Raw genomic sequence first — 21302 nt, 5'->3', positions numbered from 1 at the left:
CAATGAACTCAAACAAATTTACAAGAAAAAAACAAACAACTCCATCAAAAAGTGGGCAAAGGACATGAACAGACACTTCTCAAAAGAAGACATTTATGCAGCCAAAAAACATATGAAAAAATGCTCATCATCACTGGCCATCAGAGAAATGCAAATCAAAACCACAGTGAGATACCATCTCACACCAGTTAGAATGGCCATCATTAAAAAGTCAGGAAACAACAGGTGCTGGAGAGGATGTGGAGAAATAGGAACACTTTTACACTGTTGGTGGGACTGTAAACTAGTTCAACCATTGTGGAAGTCAGTGTGGCGATTCCTCAGGGATCTAGAACTAGAAATACCATTTGACCCAGCCATCCCATTACTGGGTATATACCCAAAGGACTATAAATCATGCTGCTATAAAGACATATGCGCACGTATGTTTATTGCGGCACTATTCACAATTTCAAAGAGTTGGAACCAACCCAAATGTCCAACAATGATAGACTGGATTAAGAAAATGTGGCACATATACACCATGGAATACTATGCAGCCATAAAAAATGATGAGTTCATGTCCTTTGTAGGGACATGGATGAAGCTGGAAACCATCATTCTCAGTAAACTATCCCAAGGACAAAAAACCAAACACCGCATGTTCTCACTCATAGGTGGGAACTGAACAATGAGAACACATGGACACAGGAAGGGGAACATCACACTCCGGGGACTGTTGTGGGGTGGGGGAAGGGGGGAGGGATAGCATTAGGACATATACCTAATGTTAAATGACGAGTTAATGGGTGCAGCAAAACAACATGGCACATGGATAGATATGTAACAAACCTGCACATTGTGCACATGTACCCTAAAACCTAAAGTATAATAATAAAAAAAAAATTAAAAAAAAGAAAACAAAAAATATAGGGAATTATTGAAGATGTTGAGAATAGAGTGAAAGTAATAGACATTTTTGGAATACAACCTGTAGCATAAAATCTCATATTGGGCAATTAAGTGAAGTTTTGCAGATATATGACAAGCTCCACAATGATTAGGCAAACACAAAGAATCCAGGTTTAATGACTAACTTTAAAAACAAAGCTCTTTTAAAACTTTTCATTGATAATATTTGCAGAAATCTCCCTAGGCATCTGGAATAGCTATAAAAACTTTGGTGTGTGAAAATATGGTAAAGGATAATGACTATGTTCCTTTTCTCACTTATGCCTCTGGCTTAGGTTTCTGTTATCAGTGGAACCTATCTCGGTTTGGATTACATGAGTAAGCAAAATGGAGGTGAAGGTGGCATCATTATCAATATGTCATCTTTAGCAGGTAAGGGCAATTATTACATTAAGTGTAACATTTTCTTATTGGTAATTTGGACCACAAAAACAAATCTTCAAAGCACATTTATTATCAACTCAAGTTTGAAATTAAAAATCTGATTGTTTTATAGTTCCATGGAATTTTCTATCGCAAAATATCAAAAGTTTGAAAAATATGTTTATTTCTCTTAATTTAACTTGTGGCTTTTAAAGTTATCTTACTGCAGTAATATTTGAAAAAATATATATAATTTTTTTAGAGCTACTGTTTTTCAGATGTTGTGGTGAGACTCCTAAGCAATCATGCATGTGAAAGTAACTTTAGCAAAGTAAAAAGCACTAAAGTGAAGTTAAGATGTCTCTGCTCCCATGTCATTTTAGTAACACTGTGTAATTTTAAAATATGACATATATCATAGTTAAGATATGTTAAACTAATAAATAAAGCCACATATATATATATATATCTATAATGTTAAGATATGCTAAACTAATAAATAAGGCCAAACTTACATGTAGTATAAGCATATTCTTTACTCATCCATCAGTCCAAGGCAAGATCCTTGTTGCAGGTACCTCTTCTGTATGCAGACGTTTGAAAACCTTACTGGCAGAAGTTCTGCCATCTTCAGCAGGGAGCTCCCAGGGTTACATTAGAACTGCTGGATTCCTTTTTCTCTAGCAGAAAGAGAAAAAGAACATGGAGGAGGCATGGCTACTCTTTTAAAAACCCCAGCCCAATAATGGCAGACCTTCTGCTCACATTTCAGTATAGAACTTGAGCTCATATTTCACCTAACTATAAGCGAGTCTGTCTGGGAAATGCAGTCTAGCTGTGTGCCTAAGAGAAGAATGGATTTCAGAGGGCAGCTAATCATCTTTTCCACAGCATGCAATCCTAAACTATATTATTTTCAGAGCAGTATGAGTTAGTATCAGCTGATATCTTATCCCTCAATACTAGCTTTAAACCTCTGACTGGACTTTTTGGAGCAACTGAGTCAAGTGACTTTACTTTTTAAAACTCTACGAAAAAAATCATCAATGATTCTTGAATAGTTCAAGTGAAATTGTGAAGTTTAAGAAGTCTGATCAATATGGACAGCAAATCTAAGCTATCTATGTCCAAAAAAGTGAGATTTTTAAAAATTATCTGTTTGGTTTTAGTTAATATAGTGATTTCAGAATAGAAATTTCAGCCCCACACCCCACCCCAACCTTGGCATCTCAGCTCCAGTGATTTGAGAAGTTGGGTTTGGAGGTATCTGTGATTGAAACACTGTCTGATTCTCAGCATTTTTCTCATCCCTCTAGAAATGATTATCAAATGGTTCTTTTATATCACTGTAAAGCTGCCACCAGAGGAGATTTAGAAATCTCCTTTAGAAGTTCTCAAAAATAGACTAGCATCTCATTTTCTGGGTTGCTTAAAGTCGAAATCATGTCCCTAAAGTTATTACAAACCTAATTCTATACATTTTTCAGGGTAATCAGATTCTTTTTCCTAGTAGTACAACTACTTATAAATTATAGCATTTTAATTCTAATGATACTTTAAAAGATGAGCACATGGGCAATATTTGAAAGGGATATGTGTTCCAGAGAGGGCCAAATGTTAAGCTGTGGGAGACTGAAACCCTAAAAGCAAATTGGCAAAGCTAAATCTATACTATTTTAAAATAAAATCATAAGAAAAAAACAAGCGACTGGAGAATTAAAAAGAGATATTTAGTATTTTCTTAAAAGTTTAAATATTTAAAAACCTGGGGCTGTGATCAAGATTGATAATTCTGTGCATTCTTTCTATAAAGCTAAGAGGGTCAGCAAAGCTTGGAGTACCATGAATATTATACAGGGAGCCCCTGGCCTTTATGTCACTGGAGGCACTGATTTCATTCTTTGGAAGGCTGAAAGCCTCAGAGTTGGATCAATTTAGGATGATCTCGGAGAAATTCTTTACCATAAGAGGGTGCTTCCTTGCCCCAAAGAGCATGAATAAAGAAATGCAGTGTAGAATTACTGCCTTTTATCTGACTAAAATATTCAAATATATATTATTTACTGAGCACTGTTTATCTGATATCATTTTAAACACTGTACATTATCTCATTTAATCCTCACAACAACCCTGTGAGGTAAATTCTATAATTTCCATTTTGAAAATGAGGAAACTAAGGCAGGAGAAGTGTGAAATATCTTGCCTAAGCTTATACATCAAGTAAGCCTCAGAGCTGGAATTCACATGCAAATAGCCTGGTACAAGTCTTCTTAGAATTTTAACCACTAGATTATTTATCTATCTCTAATATCTATGCATTTATTTGTTAATCTACCTGTATTTATCTCAGCCTAACAGAAAAGTAAAAGCAACTGAAATCATTTCAATTGAATAAACCCTTGCAATTTGCTAGTCTCTTCAGGCTTCATGGGCACAGCTCTAATCTCATGGCTGCCTTACTAAACCTTCAGTGAAATCTTAAGCTTTTGCCCCATTTGACACTTCCAGTAAAGACCTAAAAATATTTGGGGAGCTTACCAGTGTCACAAGTCAAAACATGCCACTGAGCAGAGCAGTTTAAGGCTTGCAATTTGATGTCCACTTTGCTTTGTTGGCTAGGAGCTTGCTTTGTCATCCCGCTCACCGCCACCTCCCCCACCCCCAGGTGTTAATCCTCTTCTTACCTATGTCAGATACAACATTTGCAATCATGTGTCGGCATTTCTGTATTCATGCAGATAAAATGATGACTTGATATAAATTCAGTGATAAGATTGCTTTGGCTTTAAATTACTTTCCTGGCACTGGTACAATTTAATGAATAATATTGCATTACAAACTGCTTCTTCTCCCTCTGACTTTCCTCCACATGTACAAGGCAACACTATGTAAAATGGTTAAACAGCTTAAGGTTATCATCGTTCCCTCTGCTTGGCTTATTACTCTCTCCATTTTCAGAAGTTGTCCTTGGCACCCTCCCTTCATAATTCCAGCTGCCACACCTCTTGTGTTTATACTGTTTCCTCGTTGCCACTGGCCAATGTGGATAGTCTACTTCCTTTCCCATCCAGGCCTCCCACTAACATGCCCTCAACTCACAAAGTCTTAAAATGAATTGCCTTGTATTTTATCCACCAGTGGAGAGCCTCCAATTCTTCCCATAATGAAATTAGTTTGATAAAAATTCAGGATATTGTAATAATGGGAGAAGGCAGAAGAGGACCCCTCCGTCTTTATCATTCTCAGAAATTGTATCAACAATTTTATGCCCTTGAGTCATAGCATGTAGGAAGAGGTGAGAGGACAAAAATAATCTTTAAGGAGTTATCAGAGTACTTCTAATATTTGCCTACTCTGTGTTTTCCAAACCTTGCTTCCTCACAGATTTTTTTTTTCCTGTTTTTCTCCGTACTGCTTACTCTATTGAAGGAATGGCTGTGGGTAATATTCAGTATTCAACTCAACAGGGCCTATCCTCATGATCTCTGGCGTGGATACAGTGGAGTCCTTCACTGTCACAGTAAAACCTTAAGTTGGCACGCTGGTTTGAGTAGAGAAGTTAATGAGTAATGACCACTGACGCAGACAGAGTATCAAATGCAATTAATAGGTTTAATAAACAGGAGTAGTTAAGTAGACAATGATTCCTCAGCAGATTATGGGATGGGTATGCTCTAGTCTGGAGTTTCACAAGTTGTTCTGAGTGTGGTTAACCCAAATGGACTTTTCTACACGAGTTTTCATTTATAAACATAATATACAAACAGACACTAATTTTGCCACATCCATCTTGAACTATTAAAACAAAGTTGGAAGGAACAATAGAAGAATGAAGTCTCGTTTAATGCAGATAATCAAACAGCTATGCTCCATTAAAACATCTCATAAGAGTCAAATGCACTCCATTTCTTTGTTTGTTCGTTTGTTTGTTTGTTTGTTTTGAGACAGAGTTTCACTCTTGTCACCCAGGCTGGAGTGCAATGGCATGATCTCGGCTCACTACAACCAACACCTCCCAGGTTAAAGCAATTCTGCTGCCTCAGCCTCCCCAGTAGCTGGGATTACAGGCGCATGCCACCACGCCTGGCTATTTTTTTTTTTTTTTTTTTTTTTTGTATTTTTAGTAGAAACGGGGTTTCATCATGTTAGCCAGGCTGGTATCGAACTCCTGACCTCAGGTGATCCGCCTGCCTCAGCCTCCTGAAGTGCTGGGATTACAGGCGCACTTCTTACATATTTAATTGCTTCAAACTGTGGGAAAGGAAAAGTAATTGTCACAGGAAAAGGAGCCTACCTACCGACCCTGCTACATATTCAGTTAGTGAGGCTGTGGTGTTCACTGGGGACATTCTCTGTCACTCAGTAGCATTTTGTGAGAGATACCATGAGGGTCTTATTTACTCAGAAGTCAAAACATTGGAGTCTCCAGAAAATATTTAAAAATCATAGAAAATTTTCAGCATGTCTTAAGTAACAACCCAGTGGCATATCCGCTTTTGCTATAAGTTTTATCTATAATAATATAATTAGCTTGTAGTTTGTGTTAAGGTAGAAGTGCTAAAATTACTACCTTAAATAAAAAAATTCAAGTTAATCAAACATATGTTGAGCATTTGCAGAAGGGAAATGGAGATATTAAAGTGACTAGGCAAAGTTTCTACCCCAAGAGCTGTATATCAGTGTCTCTTATGAAGATGACAGAACCAAATAATTTCCATGGCATAAACTATTTAAACAGAAGCATTGGCCAGGTGTCATGGCTCACACCTCTAATCACAATGCTTTGGGAGGCCGAGGCAGGAGGATCACTTCAGGCCAGGAGTTAGAGACCAGCATGGGCAACAGAGTGAGACCTCATCTCTATAGAAATTTTTAAAAATTAGCTGGGTGTGGTGGTGCACACCTACTCAGGAGGCTGAGGTGGGAGGATTTCTTCAGCCCAGGAGTTCAAAGCTGCAGTGAGCTATGATTGTGCTACTGCACTCCAGCCTGGGCAACATAGTGAGACTTTGTCTCTCAAAAAAAAAAAAAAATCAAAAAACCTAGAAGCATGATATTTAAGTTGCAAGGCCTTGGGACTCCAATAGCCTGAAGAATGGACTAGAATATCCAGAAATTCCAGGTGAAATAAAATATTGATCATCTTCTTCTATCTCCAGGCCAAAGTAAGAAAATCACATGGTACCACCCTTTACTACTGCTCTTGTGATAAGGAAGCAGGCCTAACACATATTTAGCAATTGTCAAGCTCCAGGCATTGTGGTAAACTATTGGCTTTATGACATCCACATTTAACTTTTACAAGTCTCTACAATAGAGGTCAATTTAATTATCTCCAATTTATAGTTGAACAGTGAATCTCAAACAGATCTTGAAAAATGTGGGAATTAGCAGTGGTAATAAAAGCAATTTTATTTTGCTCCATTTTAGCCTGTGTCATAGAGTGGATGTACTGTTCCTATGCTGTGAATCCTAAGTGCTCAGATGCCAGCCATCATGAGTATGGGAGCCACCCTTCCTGCTTAGTGCTGGCAAAGTTCTCCCATGTCAGTCTGCAGAGTCCGTTTTGCTCTCTTTTGGCTTAAAATAGTTAAAAAGACACACAGTGGAAGTAATCGGTAGGAATGATGAAATATTTGTAAATGAGGCATTTTGAAGGATAGATGAGAGATTAGAGGTTTCTTAACATAGGAATGAGAGGGCTACTGACAAATGAATAGTCTTCTAGAACAGCGCTTCTCAGACTTATGTGTCTAGGGACTTTGTCAGATGCAGATTCTGATTTCAGTAGGACAGAGATGGGTCCTGAAAATGTGCTCCCAGGTAATACCGCTCCTTGAACCACACTTTAAGAAGCCAGCCACTGGTATGCATAGGGATGGATATTCTTTGCACGGGTAAGGGAGCTTCTCTCAGTTTCCTCTGACCACAGCCTAGGCAATGACTGAACACTAGTAGCAACTGTCTGAGTCACTGGGAATTGCTATTAGACATATCTTTCTGGGAAGATTTTTGTTGTAAAATATATAGTGGTTTTATGAAAGCATGTGTCACTTTTTTTTTTTTTTTTTTTTGAGACCAGGCTGGAGTGCAGTGGCGCAATCTCGGCTCACTGCAAGCTCCGCCTTACAGGTTCACGCCATTCTCCTGCCTTAGCCTCCTGAGTAGCTGAGACTACAGGCACCCGCCCCCATGCCCGGCTAATTTTTTGTATTTTAGTACAGACGGGGTTTCACCGTGTTAGCCAGGATGGTCTCCATCTCCTGACCTTGTGATCCACCCACCTCGGCCTCCCAAATTGCTGGGATTACAGGTGTCAGCCACCGCGCCGGGCCGCATGTGTCGCTTTTTAATGTCGTGTCACACTCTAAAGCATAACTTAATGGCACCCATAAGACTGAGAAAAAAAACAGCCATCAGATAAGGTGTTCCATTATGCAGAATTCACAAATGAGGAAGTTCACCGGTTACTTTGGTCAGCTGTATGCACGAACCATAGATAAATATTTCTTGCTAGTTCTCCCGTTTTTCTTCAAGTTGGAGAAGTGGTGGTTAAAACAGACAGACGGGTACACATTGTTTTGTTGTTGTTGGTTGTAAAGAAAATGTGACAGCTTTACATTCCTGCTTTTTTAGCATAGTTACAGAACTCCAGGTTATCATACGAAGATCAGCATCCTTAGATTCACAATTTATTTCCCTAAGTTGAATTTTCGGCATTTTTATATAGTCCATTTTACATGGTTTCTCTCTCCTTAAAAGCAAATCATATTTGTGGATTTAGTATGACTGCCCTGTCTGAAGAGATTTCTGTTTTTGCAAAAAAATCTTTTTGAGCTTTTTACCTTCTGTGAAATGAAGAGATTAAAACTGGCTTTTGTAAATATGGGTAGAAAGATTATGAAGAATAGAAGAACTAATGTAGAGATGGAATTTACATTTTATTTTTCTAAATGACTTTCTTTGTTCTATTAGTACACATGTAATTTTCAGATATTTTAAATGCTTTCAGGTATTTTAAATGCTATATATATTATCTCATCAGTCTAATTGTTTAGTGTTATTATCCTGAGTGGTTTTAGAAAATATTTCTTTGTTTTGTGGGTAGAATTTCTCCCTCTACTGATTTTTTTTTCTGTAACTTTACAGTTATGACAGACATAAATCTGCTACTAATTATACTTGGTATATTTTAAAAAGAGCCATTTTATATTTCTATAAATAAACTTGCACAATGGTGGGCCTATCAGAGGTACTGAAAAATACTATTCTTAACTATTTTAATATAAGGTATCCATTTTTAAGGACACGGACAGGATTTCTCACAATGTTAAACAAAATGCCATTTCTTTAAAAGCAGAGACTGCTGTCACGTGGTCACAATCCTTCGTTTTATTGTTGTTGCTATTCTTAAATCCCTTAATGTCACAAAATATTTCCATGTGCTCCCTAATTTTGAGAATTAATTTGCAAGATTAAAAAAAAAGCCCATATTCATTACAGCAACTGGTCCTATAGTCATTATACTGGTATCTGGCTATTCAACCGGTAAAATTCCACCTTCATCCTGCAACAGGGGTCCTCCCATTGGTTTTACACATTTCAATTGAGTATATTTAAAATATTACTTCATTATACTTTGCATTTAAAAGGAACTAAACACATAGTTCTTATGTGAATTTGCTTCTGTAGAGCCTGTTGATTTAGGATTAGAAACAGTCCAGTTTGCCAAGGTTCAGAAATCAAACCAAGTTAGGACACTATACCAGATTTCTGGCATTTTAGTGCAAAAGATACACTTTCATTAAAAAGTACAATGTGGATGAACCGATAAGTCAATAAAATAATTATTTGAGGTGTTTCATCTGGTTTACTCTTGATGTTGTACAGTCTACAGGTTTGAACAAAGGTATAATAACATACCTACCACTATAATATCAAACAGAATGGTTTACTACCCTAAAAACCCTGTTCTCCACCTGTTCATCCCTTCCTCCCACCAGCTCCTGGTAACCACTGATCTTTCAACTGTCTCCATAGTTTTGCCTTTTCCAGATGTCATATAGTTAGAATCATACAGTATGTAGCCTTTTCAGGTTGGCTTCTTTCACTTAGTAATATGCATTTAGGTTTCCTCCATATCTTTTCATGGCTTGATAGCCCTTTGTTAGAGTTGAATGTTATTCCATTATCTGAATATACCACAGTTTATTTGTTAATCCAGCTACTAAAGGACACTAGGTTGCTTCCAAGTTTTGGCAATTAATAAAGCTGCTATAAGCATCCATACACAGATTTTTGTGTAAGCATGTTTTCAGTTCTCTGAATAAATGCCAAGGAACTAAATGTTGGATTGTATTGCATGTTTACTTTTGAAAGAAATTGCCAAATCATCTTCCAAAGTGGCTGTGCCATTTTGCATTCACACCAGCAGTGAATTAGAGTTCTTGTTTCTTGACATATTCATCAGTATTTGGTGTCTTCAGCATTTAAATTTTAGCCATTCTAATGTGTGTAGTAGAATCTCATTGTTGTTTTAATTTGAAATTTCCTATAACATCTGATATTTATCATATTTTCTTTTTCATTTGTTGTTTGAGACAGAGTCTCACTGTGTTGCCCAGGCTGAGCACCCACTATAGTTTAAGGAGAGAAAACTGCTAGGAAATATTACAAGAAATAACCCAAAGCTCCCTCTCTAGAGTTCAAGACAGAGTAAGAGGTCTTGGCTTGAGATAAGTATTTTAAATTTGAGTGTGTGTGTATGTGTATATGTGTGTATGTGTGTGTGTGTGTGTATGTGTGTATGTGTGTGTGTCATACAAAGATTGAGAGAGACAAATTGAGAGAATTAATTTTTATCCTCAGAAGTGAATAAAATCATGTAGGAAAGAGTGTTCATAGAAAAGCAAAGAGGACCAGGGATATCTCTGGAGTTTTCCAGCATGTTTATGGGTCTAGTCAAGGAAGAGGAGCCAGCCAAAGACATGAAGAAGCTGCCGGTGAATGTGAGATAGGAGACCAGCCTGGAGAAGGAAATGTTTCAAGGAAAGCATGGCTGTGCTGGTTGCTGCTGAGGAAGGGATCAAGCAAATCGAGACAGAGATTTAGCCTTAGCAAGCCATTGCTCATTGGCAACCTCCATAAGTTCTGTTTGACTGGAGTGATCAGATGAAAGCCTGATTGGAATGAGTTGTAGAGCAAATAGAAGGTCAAGAAAGTGGAGACAATGCAAGGCATATAATAACTCTTCTGAGGACTTTGCATTGAAAGGAGAAATAAGGTGGTAGCTGGAGAAATGCCAAAAGATGTATTAGATGGATAATAACTGAGATATGTTTATATCTCAGAGTGATTCTTTTTCTGCACTTGATATCAGTGACCATTTTAAGTCTCTTAAAATACTTTCTTCCTTCATTTCTGTTACACAACACTTAATTGCTTCTCTTCCTACCTGTGCTGGTTTATTCTGTCCTTTTGCTCAGTCACCTCCCAGAGATGACTACCATGTATAGTTGTGCAGGTTGTAAATTGTAGGAACATAAGGGGCACAGTTTACACCAACTACCTTATAAATTGTGTCCCCAGAGTCATACCTTGCACACTTAGTCTAACTCTATGAGCTGATGCTGATTACCAGCCCCAGAACACAATTTTTATTTGAAGCACATGGAAACAAATTCTATGTTGGTGTTGTGGGCCTACAGTAAGTAGTGGAAGCATGGTTAACCAATCCTACAGCTACACCACGATAGCAATAATACTATACCTACAGAGGAAACATGAATCAGATGCAGTAGAAAATGTTGGATTCCTAAAAAATGTCCACCCCCAACTAAAATCATTGTCAAAAATAATAAAACAACAAGAGCTTTTCTCTCTCCATTTAGGCTTCATTTTCAAAGCAACAAACTGAAGTATAGATAGTAAATTTCTACATTGAGAGTCAGTTTGCAAGTTGGAGAGAAAGCACTGCAAATCACTAATCCACCCTGCCTGTTAAAAACATAAGAAGCACCAGTTAAAATCTATCTGTATTAGGGAAAAAAAGAAAAAAAAAACTGTTTAATTAATTTAACAACTTGACTAAATGAAACAATTGAAAAAAATAGAATGTTCCTTACACATTACAACATGGATGAATCTCAAAACAGTTATCCTGAGTGAAAAGTCAGACAACAATGTAATTTATACTATATGATTACATTATATAAATTTTAGAAAATGCAAACTATAGTAACACAAAGCAGATCAGTGGTTGCCTGTGGGGAGGAGAGCGACAGCAGAAAGGGATTACCAAGGGGCACAAGGAAACTTTTAGGGTGATGGACATGTTCATTATCTTGGCTGTGGTCATGGTTTCATTGGTATATACATATGTCAAAACTTATCAAACTGTATACTTTCAGTACATGTCGTTTTATTGTATGTCAATTATAGCTCCATGAAGCTGTAAAAAAAAATGAAAAAAGGAAACTTGGTTTCTGAATGTCTGAAATTGATTTGTGTAGGCTTTCATCTAATACTAGAAAGTGAGGGGCCAGTGCTGTGGCTCAGGCCTGTAATCCCAGCACTTTGGGAGGCCAAGGCAGGTGGATTGCTTGAGCTCAGGATTTCAAGATCAGCCTAGGCAACATGGTGAAACCCCATCTCTACCAAACATACAAAAATTAGCTGGGTGTGGTGGTGAATGCCTGCAGTCCTGGCTACTCAGGAGGCTGTGATGGGAGGATTACTTGAGCCAAGTATGTCAAGGCTGCAGTAAGCCATGGTCCAGGCACTGCACTCCAGCCTGGGCAATACAGCTAGACTCTGTCTCAAAAGAGAGATAAGGGGGTAGGAAAGAAGGGAGGGAAGGAGTTGGGGGGAGGAAAGAGAGAAAGAGAGAGAGAGAAAGTGAGGTGGCCGGGCATGGTGGCTCGTGCCTGTAATCCCAGCACTTTGGGAGGCCAAGGCAGGTGGATCATGAGGTCAGGAGATCGAGACCATCCTGGCCAACATGGTGAAACCCCGTCTCTACTAAAAATACAAAAATTAGCTGGGCATGGTGGCGTACACCTGTAGTTCCAGCTACTCAGGAGGCTAAGGCAGGAGAATCACTTGAACCCAGGAGGCAGAAGTTGCAGTGAACAGAGATCAGGCCACTGCACTCCAGCCTGTTGACAGTGAGACTCCATCTCAAAAAAAAAAAAAAGAAAAAAGAAAAAGAAAAAGACAAGACAGTGAAAGCAATGCAAGGGTAAACATTTTGCAGAATAGCAGTGAAAATGTGATTAGAATGTTACAAGATTCATAAAACCAACTGCCATTTATAAACTGCAAGCAATTTCTTTCACATTCCAGTTGCATTTACAAATCTACCTTTAAGGAAAGTATGTATGTTGTCTTTGCTTATTACCAGAACCCACAAAGCAGTATATTTCTTTTGCCTCTATGACACCTTGAACTAGCTGGAGTTCCAAAGTTCATCACCTCTGCATATGTAACAAAAATTCATTTCAAATTCATCTTTGATAACCCTTATGAACAATGTCTTTGTAGTTCTTGTGGCTATGTGAACAAGTTTATCTCTGATTAAGGTTCATGCTGCACTTCCTGCTATATATGAATATTGTCCTAAAACCACTGCCTTTGTCTCATAAACATTTAAGGAATGGGTAAAGCAGGGACTAACAAGAAGCAGAAGCAGAAACTCCTAGTTATACTTTTTTATTCCCTTTATCTTCCACTCCTAGTATACCTATGTAGCCTGTGGAAACATCATAAATTCTTGTTGACTGACACTGACAAACTTAATTAACTTACATATTTTACTTAACAACAACAATGACAAGAGAAGCAACATATTAACAATACTTTGAAATCATTGGGTGGACACACTAGGTGTGATCTACCATCCTCAGGGATTTAAACTGCCCTTGTGCAAACATACTTTATAAATTGAGACCTGGCAGGCACCCAGGGAGTGGTTATGGTCTGCATTTATTGCTGAACTTTGGCCCAACACCCTCAAATGATTGGTGGCATTCTGGGAATAGTTAGCTGGGTGGAGATGAGCATGTCTCAGCAGAATAATTTGGTATTATTAGCAGGACATTTGATATTAAATATAGTATAATAATCAGGGATCACTGTTTCTTGACTCAGAGAAGTCACAAACTTAAAAAGCATTAAAACAAGTTAATCCAAATTAGTTAAAAACAAATACAAGAATGACTCTGGTTCAATTTGATTGCTGATTAGATAATTAACAATTATGAGAAATAAGCTTGATAATAATAGTTACTACAGTAAAATAGGTTTTTATTGTTGTTGTTTTGTGTCTTTTTGGAGAGCTGAGCTAGGCTCAGAGATGCTATAGGTATATGCTATAATACTGCTTTTTCTCTCCAGACCATGAATTTAATCAGTTACTATTGTGCATATGTGGAAAATTACAAAATAAAACATTCTGTAATTGATTGAATTTCATAGTTGACTACATAATTATGAAAGGAAATAAAATAGGACCATAAATGTTTATTTCTGTCTTCCTAAGTCATAGGACAAAAAGATCCAGGCATCTACAATAGATCAAATAAAAAGAAGTTAACTTTTAATTTTCTTAAACTTTTGGAGGTATTGTTCAAGACAGATTGGTGACAGGAAATTGCATACTAATTTATAGTGAAGACTAATAATCTCCAAGACTCTCTGAAGATTCAAATTACTTCAGCCATTAGGAAGCTTTAAAAATGTAGAATATATACTTTTTAAAATACAGCCTTAAAAATTGAAACTTAGATGGTAATTTACTGACTTTAAAGATGATTTTCTTTGTGTTTTAGATACCATTTGCTTTCCTTGACTTTCCAGAAGGCCTGGGGAGGCAGAAAAACACATATAACTCTTAGCTGTATCTCTCAGTGTCACTTAGCTACTATAAATTCTGGACAGCATGGGTCATGGAGCAAATAAACTACACTCAGGCTACTGAGTTTTACAAAGCTATCTGGTTTTATATTACTGTGTTATTCAGATTCATCTTAAATTGAAATTATCACAAAATATTCATTTGCATTTTCATTATTGGGTATAGTCTGCTTATTTTTTAATGGAAGCATTTAAATGTTATATTTGTTTGTTTCAGGACTCATGCCCGTTGCACAGCAGCCGGTTTATTGTGCTTCGAAGCATGGCATAGTTGGATTCACACGCTCAGCAGCGGTGAGGCTACAACAACCATCATATCTCGTTTTCTCTTTGTACACATTTATAAAACATGAATTCTGTAGAGAGGAATCACTTGAGAAATCAGTTCATTTGGAAAAAAGATGGAAAAATAACATACCTCCATCTCAATTATAAAAATAGTTATCAGATCACATAACCGAATAAATAATAGATCATTTTTAAATGAAGTAGATTCTAAATACAGATGTGTTATTAAAAATTTATCAAGGATAAGTAATGGGGAGATAGTACTTATTTCCAAAAATGACCCCAAATGTAAATATTATTAACTTCAGCTTTTCTGAAATGCAAGATGCAATAGGCCCCAGCCATTTATTTGTCGCCAGAGATACGACGAAAATGAGTGAGAACATGGAGCTGGAAGGAGGGGTGGGGCCAGGCATTTACTTGATAGAGTGGTCAAGGATAATGTCTCCATGAGGCCTAGGGTGAAAGGTGTACAGACCTTAGAAAAATACTTTAGACCTAATTGATCACATGCATTGATAGCATGAGGTGAGAATGCCTGCCTTTTTATAACTCACAAAAGAGCAGCTTGAAAGGGGCCTGGCAAGCAAGGGGAATGTAGTTTGAGGTATGACTCAAGACACCAGCACAGGAGCCAGACCAAAAGCAGCTATGGGCCACTGTTGTGAGCTTGGATTTTATTTCAAGGGCAACCATCCATGGGGCTTTTACACACAGGAGTGATAAGATCAGATTTCCTTTTTAAGAAGACCATTCTGTCTGCTTTTGGAAATTGTGTTACAAAGGACAAGTGTAAAAGCAGGAAGAACAGTTGTAGGGGGTCTCTGGGTGATTCATCTAGGTGAGACAAAGAGAGCAGCTAGAGAGATGAAGAGAAAAATGTTAGTAATCAAAGAATTAGTAGGAGACAGAAAAAACAGATGCACAAATGTTAACTGTTCAGTCAAAATGGAAGGTAAGTAGTTCTCACACTCTTAAATTGACTGGAAATTATTGCTTAATTTGCAAAGACATAATCTTCAGACAGACTTCTTATAAACACACAAAGCTCTCTTACAAAGCAAAGTAAACCTTAAAGACCAGAAATTTTATATTTAAAATTACAAGACTGGAAACTTCTACAGTCAATTCTCAGTATTCATGGTAGTTATGTTCCATGAAGTCACTTGCAAACACTACGTTAGTGACTACTGAACCATTGCTTTTAGGGGAAATAAAGGATTAATTTCCTGAAAGCCTCTGGTCACAAAATTCCAATCAACCAGTCAATACATAACCTTATTTTATGTGTATTCCTGTTTAAAGAAACCTTATTTATTATATGTCGTATGAACATTGAACTCATTACTAAAGCACTTATTACTCATGCCTGATCAAAGTTTATCTAACACAAATATTTTCTGTATGGGACATCAGTCTTCTTACACTAAAGAACACTACACAGCACTTCTGCAGTGGGTTTGGCAGCCATTGTAAACAGCAGAATCACCAATAAAAAAGCACAAAATTAGAAAAACATGGCACAGCAGAGTATAGTCTTACTTGACCTAAGCAGGAACATGCACATCAGTGACTCAGATTTCTCACTGCCCTGTGCATGTCCACAAATAACCACAAATGCTCCACAAGTATTGATTTCCAGGGTTACAAGTAAATTTTAGCAAGCAAATTTAACAAATTTGTTTATATGTAATCCATGAATAATGATTTTAATAATTGCAAATAAAATCAATAGTTTGTAAATTAAGCCAAATAATGTTAGTCTGAAAATACTTAAATTGTCTTTCAGATAGGGCAGATTATTAAGAGTGTCTTTAGAATCAAAGTTCTAAACATTTTCACTAAAAGTATTTTTAATTAAGTATTATTTGTTATACAACTACCATATTTGAAAGAAAACTTGGGATATCAATTCTAAGTCTCAGCTGCTTAGCTTCGGGTTCCTGCAGAGTTCAGTAGATAAGAGAAGCTTACATAATTATTTCCAGAAGTTGTCCAGTAATACTGATTTTTAAAAAAATTAATTAGGTGAGACTTTCAGGAATTAATACAATACTTTAGGTATGTGTTATTTTACTATCTATTTACCGGTCATTGTTATATAGCTGGGAGGATATCTAGTTAGTATTTTTTACATCAGAAAATTGTAAGACGCTTTAATGATCAGTTTGTCCTGTGCTATGTGTTTATGAAACTGCTGAAACCTACAACCTTCTAATTGGCAGTTGGCTGCTAATCTTATGAACAGTGGTGTGAGACTGAATGCCATTTGTCCAGGCTTTGTTAACACAGCCATCCTTGAATCGATTGAAAAAGAAGAAAACATGGGACAATATATAGAATATAAGGATCATATCAAGGATATGATTAAATACTATGGAATTTTGGAGTAAGTAAAACTATATCTATTTTCTTTTAAATGATGAAGCAAAGCATTATTTAGACAAGCTATAAAAAGGGAAGAAATAAGCTTATACAGTTGAGAAATGAACGTAAGCTTCAAACTTTTGGTTTGGCAAACACTCTGGGAGAAAATATATTTTTCTGGGTTCATAAATAGAATGTAAGTTTATACATTATGAATGTTACTTTGAAATATGTAAAATCCTTCATTACTACCTTCAGTCATAAAGTTGATATTTAGTCACCTTTGAAGGCAATGATACCTTCTCTGCCTAAATTCCAAGCAATATTCAAATATACTCTGTGAAATACTGCAAGTTTCCATGACTTCAACCACTTTTATAAGAAATAGTTGATACACACACATACATGGACACATACTTTCTCAGTGAATTATGTCTGAATTCGAGTAACTGAGGATTTCACAGCACAGAATCATAGTTATCATGTTGAAGAAATCAGACCTGAGATCAAATCTTGGCTCTACCACTAACGATGAACTTATCCATCATACCTCTAGATGCTTCAATTTTCTCACATATAAAATAGAGATAATACAACAGACTTAGGGACTTTGAAAAACTTAAATAAAATGATACATGTAAGGTACTTAAAATGTTAACTGGTAAAAAATAAAATTTTCAGGAAATGCTAGCTGTTACCAATCATATTTCTACACTAATAACATCTATATCTGGTAAGTCTAAGATCTACTGATATGATAAAGATGAGAAAATGATCATTTGCTCAGTGAAAATAATGAGTATAAATTCCTCCTGCCAAAATGATAGAAGGTTACAGCTAAATTTATCAAATAATTTAGTTAATATCCAGTTGAAAAAAATCTAATTGAATAAATTAGATAAATAAGAGATATAATCTAGATATCTAATATGGAATTAAATAAAAATTGGAAGTAGCAATAGTTTAATGACACACATTTCCCTATAACATGTTCAACTTAATAGATTCTTCAGAAAATAACTTAAAATGAAGTGGTAATATGCCTCATTCTTTCGTTTCAAAATACTGTTTTCTTTATTTTTAGCCCACCATTGATTGCCAGTGGATTGATAACACTCATTGAAGATGATGCTTTAAATGGTGCTATTATGAAGATCACAACTTCTAAGGGAATTCATTTTCAAGACTATGATACAACTCCATTTCAAGCAAAAACCCAATGAACAGCTTATATGTTAGCCGTAGCTGAAAATAAGCACAAATAGCTTATATTCAGACCCTATCTTCATTTGAATATAGCTTTTAAATGAAATGTTACAGTTTGAAGTTTTCCTTCATGCACTTGATGGTAAATGTTTTCTAAATTTTTAGTTAAGTATATGGATAAAAAGTTATGAACTATTAAAAATGTGATGTGGACCGAAGCTAGGTTGTAATCCTGATAGTCTAAAAAATGATCAAAACAAACGATTTTCAAGGAATACTCAATATTCTGCCTTTCAGAAAGTGTATTTATATCTGTGCTTCATAAATGTTAATGTTCTTCAGAACATCATTTTAAAGGAGATACTTGAATTGTTATTTAAGTCAAACCAGATGTAAAACACTCACATACAAGTTCATACTTCAAAAGAGGAAAGCTACTTAACAATGACAAATATTTCATAATAATAATTTCTCCTTATATACTATCTTTCAATGAACATTTCAGTTCTTCCAAGAGCTTCTTAAAGTAGTATATTTTGGGGGCAGTCATTAAGGAATAAACTACAGTGTAAACATATCCCAGATGAAAACTGATGTATGGAAAAATGACAGAAAGTAACTGATTGACACTGTTGATTCACAGTTCAGCCTCCCATCTGGGAAAGACATTTCTTTCCTCTGCTCACTTTAAGAACTTTAACCGACTCCAAAACTCTCAGGAATTGAACTTTTAACAGTTATAGCAATAAAGAATAGTTAGTACTCCAAAAATATAAGATGCTCAACAAGAAAAAAATGCAAATGTAATATTTTTTCAAATTACTTCTTTGTTGACCTGTAAATATTTCAAAAGTGCCTACCCTTCAATAAAACGTTTTTATTCTAATCTCCATAAATTACTTAGTCTTCTATGTATAGCTATCAAGGAAACGAAACCAATTTTGCCACAGCCACAACTGTAAATGTTTTTGTACCTATGCTGAAACTCATAACAACACAGAGGTAAAAATAGCTGTGAGGTTTTGCTGTTTTTGTTGTCAGTTATCTTAAGAATCATTAAATACACCTGCTTTGGGTAACACTCTTTGCAAGCAGTAATTAACGCTAGTAACAAGCACAAGATTTCCAAATTAGTCGTTTTCTCAAAAAAATATTGTGTAAGTGACTCATCCTGTCTGCTAACTCCAGACCTCCCAGCTTGAAGCAAAATCTTTCCATGTGAGATTGATATGGATTTCCTAGAAGTACTGGAATGTTATCATATCTTGCCCTATTTAATTCTGCTATAGAAAACGATTGCCTTCACTTTTAAGGAGTAATTTGAATATGAATAACTGTAGTCTAGATTTTCATATAATGTATTAAAGACAAAGTAGTGAACATCAATGAACGTCTGATAGAGATAAATTGTAATCAGGCATAAGCTTGTTTGTATGTTCTGGCAGTGACCAATCAGTAAATGATGTCGGTTTGCCCAGTATCACTTATCTTCTGTATTTTTCCTCTGTCGTGTAAATAGTATAAACTTTTCATTTATGGACAATTTTTTGGACTAGCAGCCTTCAAGATACATTCTGCTTTGAATTAATTTTTTCAAATCAATAAACTATGTAGACATTTAAAATCAAATATCAAGTAGAACTGAAAAATGTGAGTTACATAAGTTAAAAACTTACTTTAAATCTTACCTTCTATAGGTAGCTCTAAATAAATTCATATGGTTATATGATATCTCTGGTGTATACCGGTTGAGAAAATAATTAAATTGAAGTGTAGGGGAGGGGGACCTTGGTTTCTTGTATTTTTCAGTGAATATCCTAATGTAAATGGTATATATATTTTTCCAATGTGTTTTTCTTAGTAAAATGAAGTAGTAGTACACTGAGAAAAGTAGACTTGGATAGAACTCACCCTTGCAATTTGTGTCATAACTAAGGGTTAATGGATCATTCATGCGGAAAACATTTCTGAGTCTTATCTTTCTGTGCTTAGAGACTAGAAGCAGTTGACTTTTCCAACCCAAAAAGCTCCACATTTTTGGATTATCTCTTCTCTGAGTGTTAATTGCAAACAAGCCAGTTCCAGCCTGAGCTCACCTCTTGGTTCTATAATTTGCTAGATGTAATCAGAAAACACCAAAACATACCATCATTATTCTATCTTTGAACCCCTTCACAGAGGAATTGGTCTTGGTAGGCATGGGAGGGAACATATTCACCAAATGTTTTATCTTTGCTTAACAGGGTCCTCCACTTTTCTAGCCTCACTGCCCACAACTCACCTGGGAAGCCAATGCCGGATACGTTAGGTTTGTTGTTGCTTGGCAGCATTTCACTTCTGGAATCAGTCTGTATTAGCTAAGGTAATGCTCGGTATTGTAGGAGATAATTCCCCAAGTCGCAGGGGCTTAACAAAATAAAAATTTATTACTCTCAGATGCAAAAATTCAATGCAGGTGTAGAGTGGGCAGCATTCCAAGGTGGGTGATTCAAAGATTCAGGTCCTTAAAAAAAAAAACAAAACAAAAAAACAAAAGATTCAGGTCCTTTACATTTTATAGCTCCACTATCACTCAGAGCCTTGGGATCTACTCAGAGGGCGGACAAGGCACACCTGCTCCTTAATCACTTCAGCCTTTTCTGATACCCTTTGCAGAGCTACTTAAACGGCCCCACCTGGGTGCAAGGGCGGGCTCTAGTGCCGGGAAATGTAAACTCTGCCTGGAAACCCACTTTCCAGCAACAGCGCTACCCTTCGGAAAGGTAAGTATTTATCTTTGCTGGAGAGCTGGCTATTTCTGCCATACCCTTCTCATATTTTTAAGTTTAAATCTAATATATATAAGTTTAAATTCATGACAAAGTAATTACTTTTGTGTATTTTCAATATTGGCTTTAAAAATGTCCAGTGGGTGATAAATACTATAAACATTTTATGAACCACTTTAAAATTCAACAATGTGGTCCTTCTCAAGAGTCAGAAATTTTGTATTGTTTTGTTTTATCATTTAACTCATAATTGCTTCCTCTACAGAATTTTATTCTAAATATTTTTCTGTGAATTTTAAGATTATAGCTCTTGGCAACAAGTATACACACTACACACACACACACACACACACACACATATTGAATTTTGAATTTTGTTTTTCATAAGGTCTAAGTGGATCTGATATAGTTAAAATAATTAACATACAATTGATCGAAATAACAATG

General features: G+C 36.1%; 1 protein-coding gene across 2 annotated transcripts in view; it reads left to right on the top strand.

Annotated features, from left to right (window-relative positions):
• Window positions 1-19871, top strand: part of HPGD (15-hydroxyprostaglandin dehydrogenase) — a 36088-nt gene extending 16217 nt beyond the window's left edge. The window contains exons 4-7 of one of the 2 annotated variants that reach the window (XM_032148931.2): window positions 1227-1323; window positions 14444-14520; window positions 16740-16903; window positions 17966-19871. In XM_032148931.2, coding sequence (XP_032004822.1) covers window positions 1227-1323; window positions 14444-14520; window positions 16740-16903; window positions 17966-18104 — 477 coding nt within the window. In that variant the 3' untranslated portion in view covers window positions 18105-19871. Of the gene's footprint in view, window positions 1-1226; window positions 1324-1888; window positions 3333-14443; window positions 14521-16739; window positions 16904-17965 lie in introns of those variants that run through there. The other variant, XM_032148935.2, reaches the window with a different exon arrangement.
• Window positions 19872-21302: the final 1431 nt, after the last annotated feature.

Source organism: Hylobates moloch, unplaced genomic scaffold (genome assembly GCF_009828535.3).
Source record: "Hylobates moloch isolate HMO894 unplaced genomic scaffold, HMol_V3 SCAFFOLD_3, whole genome shotgun sequence".
Taxonomy (NCBI): domain Eukaryota; kingdom Metazoa; phylum Chordata; class Mammalia; order Primates; family Hylobatidae; genus Hylobates; species Hylobates moloch.
This window is presented reverse-complemented; position numbering and strand designations above follow the sequence as displayed.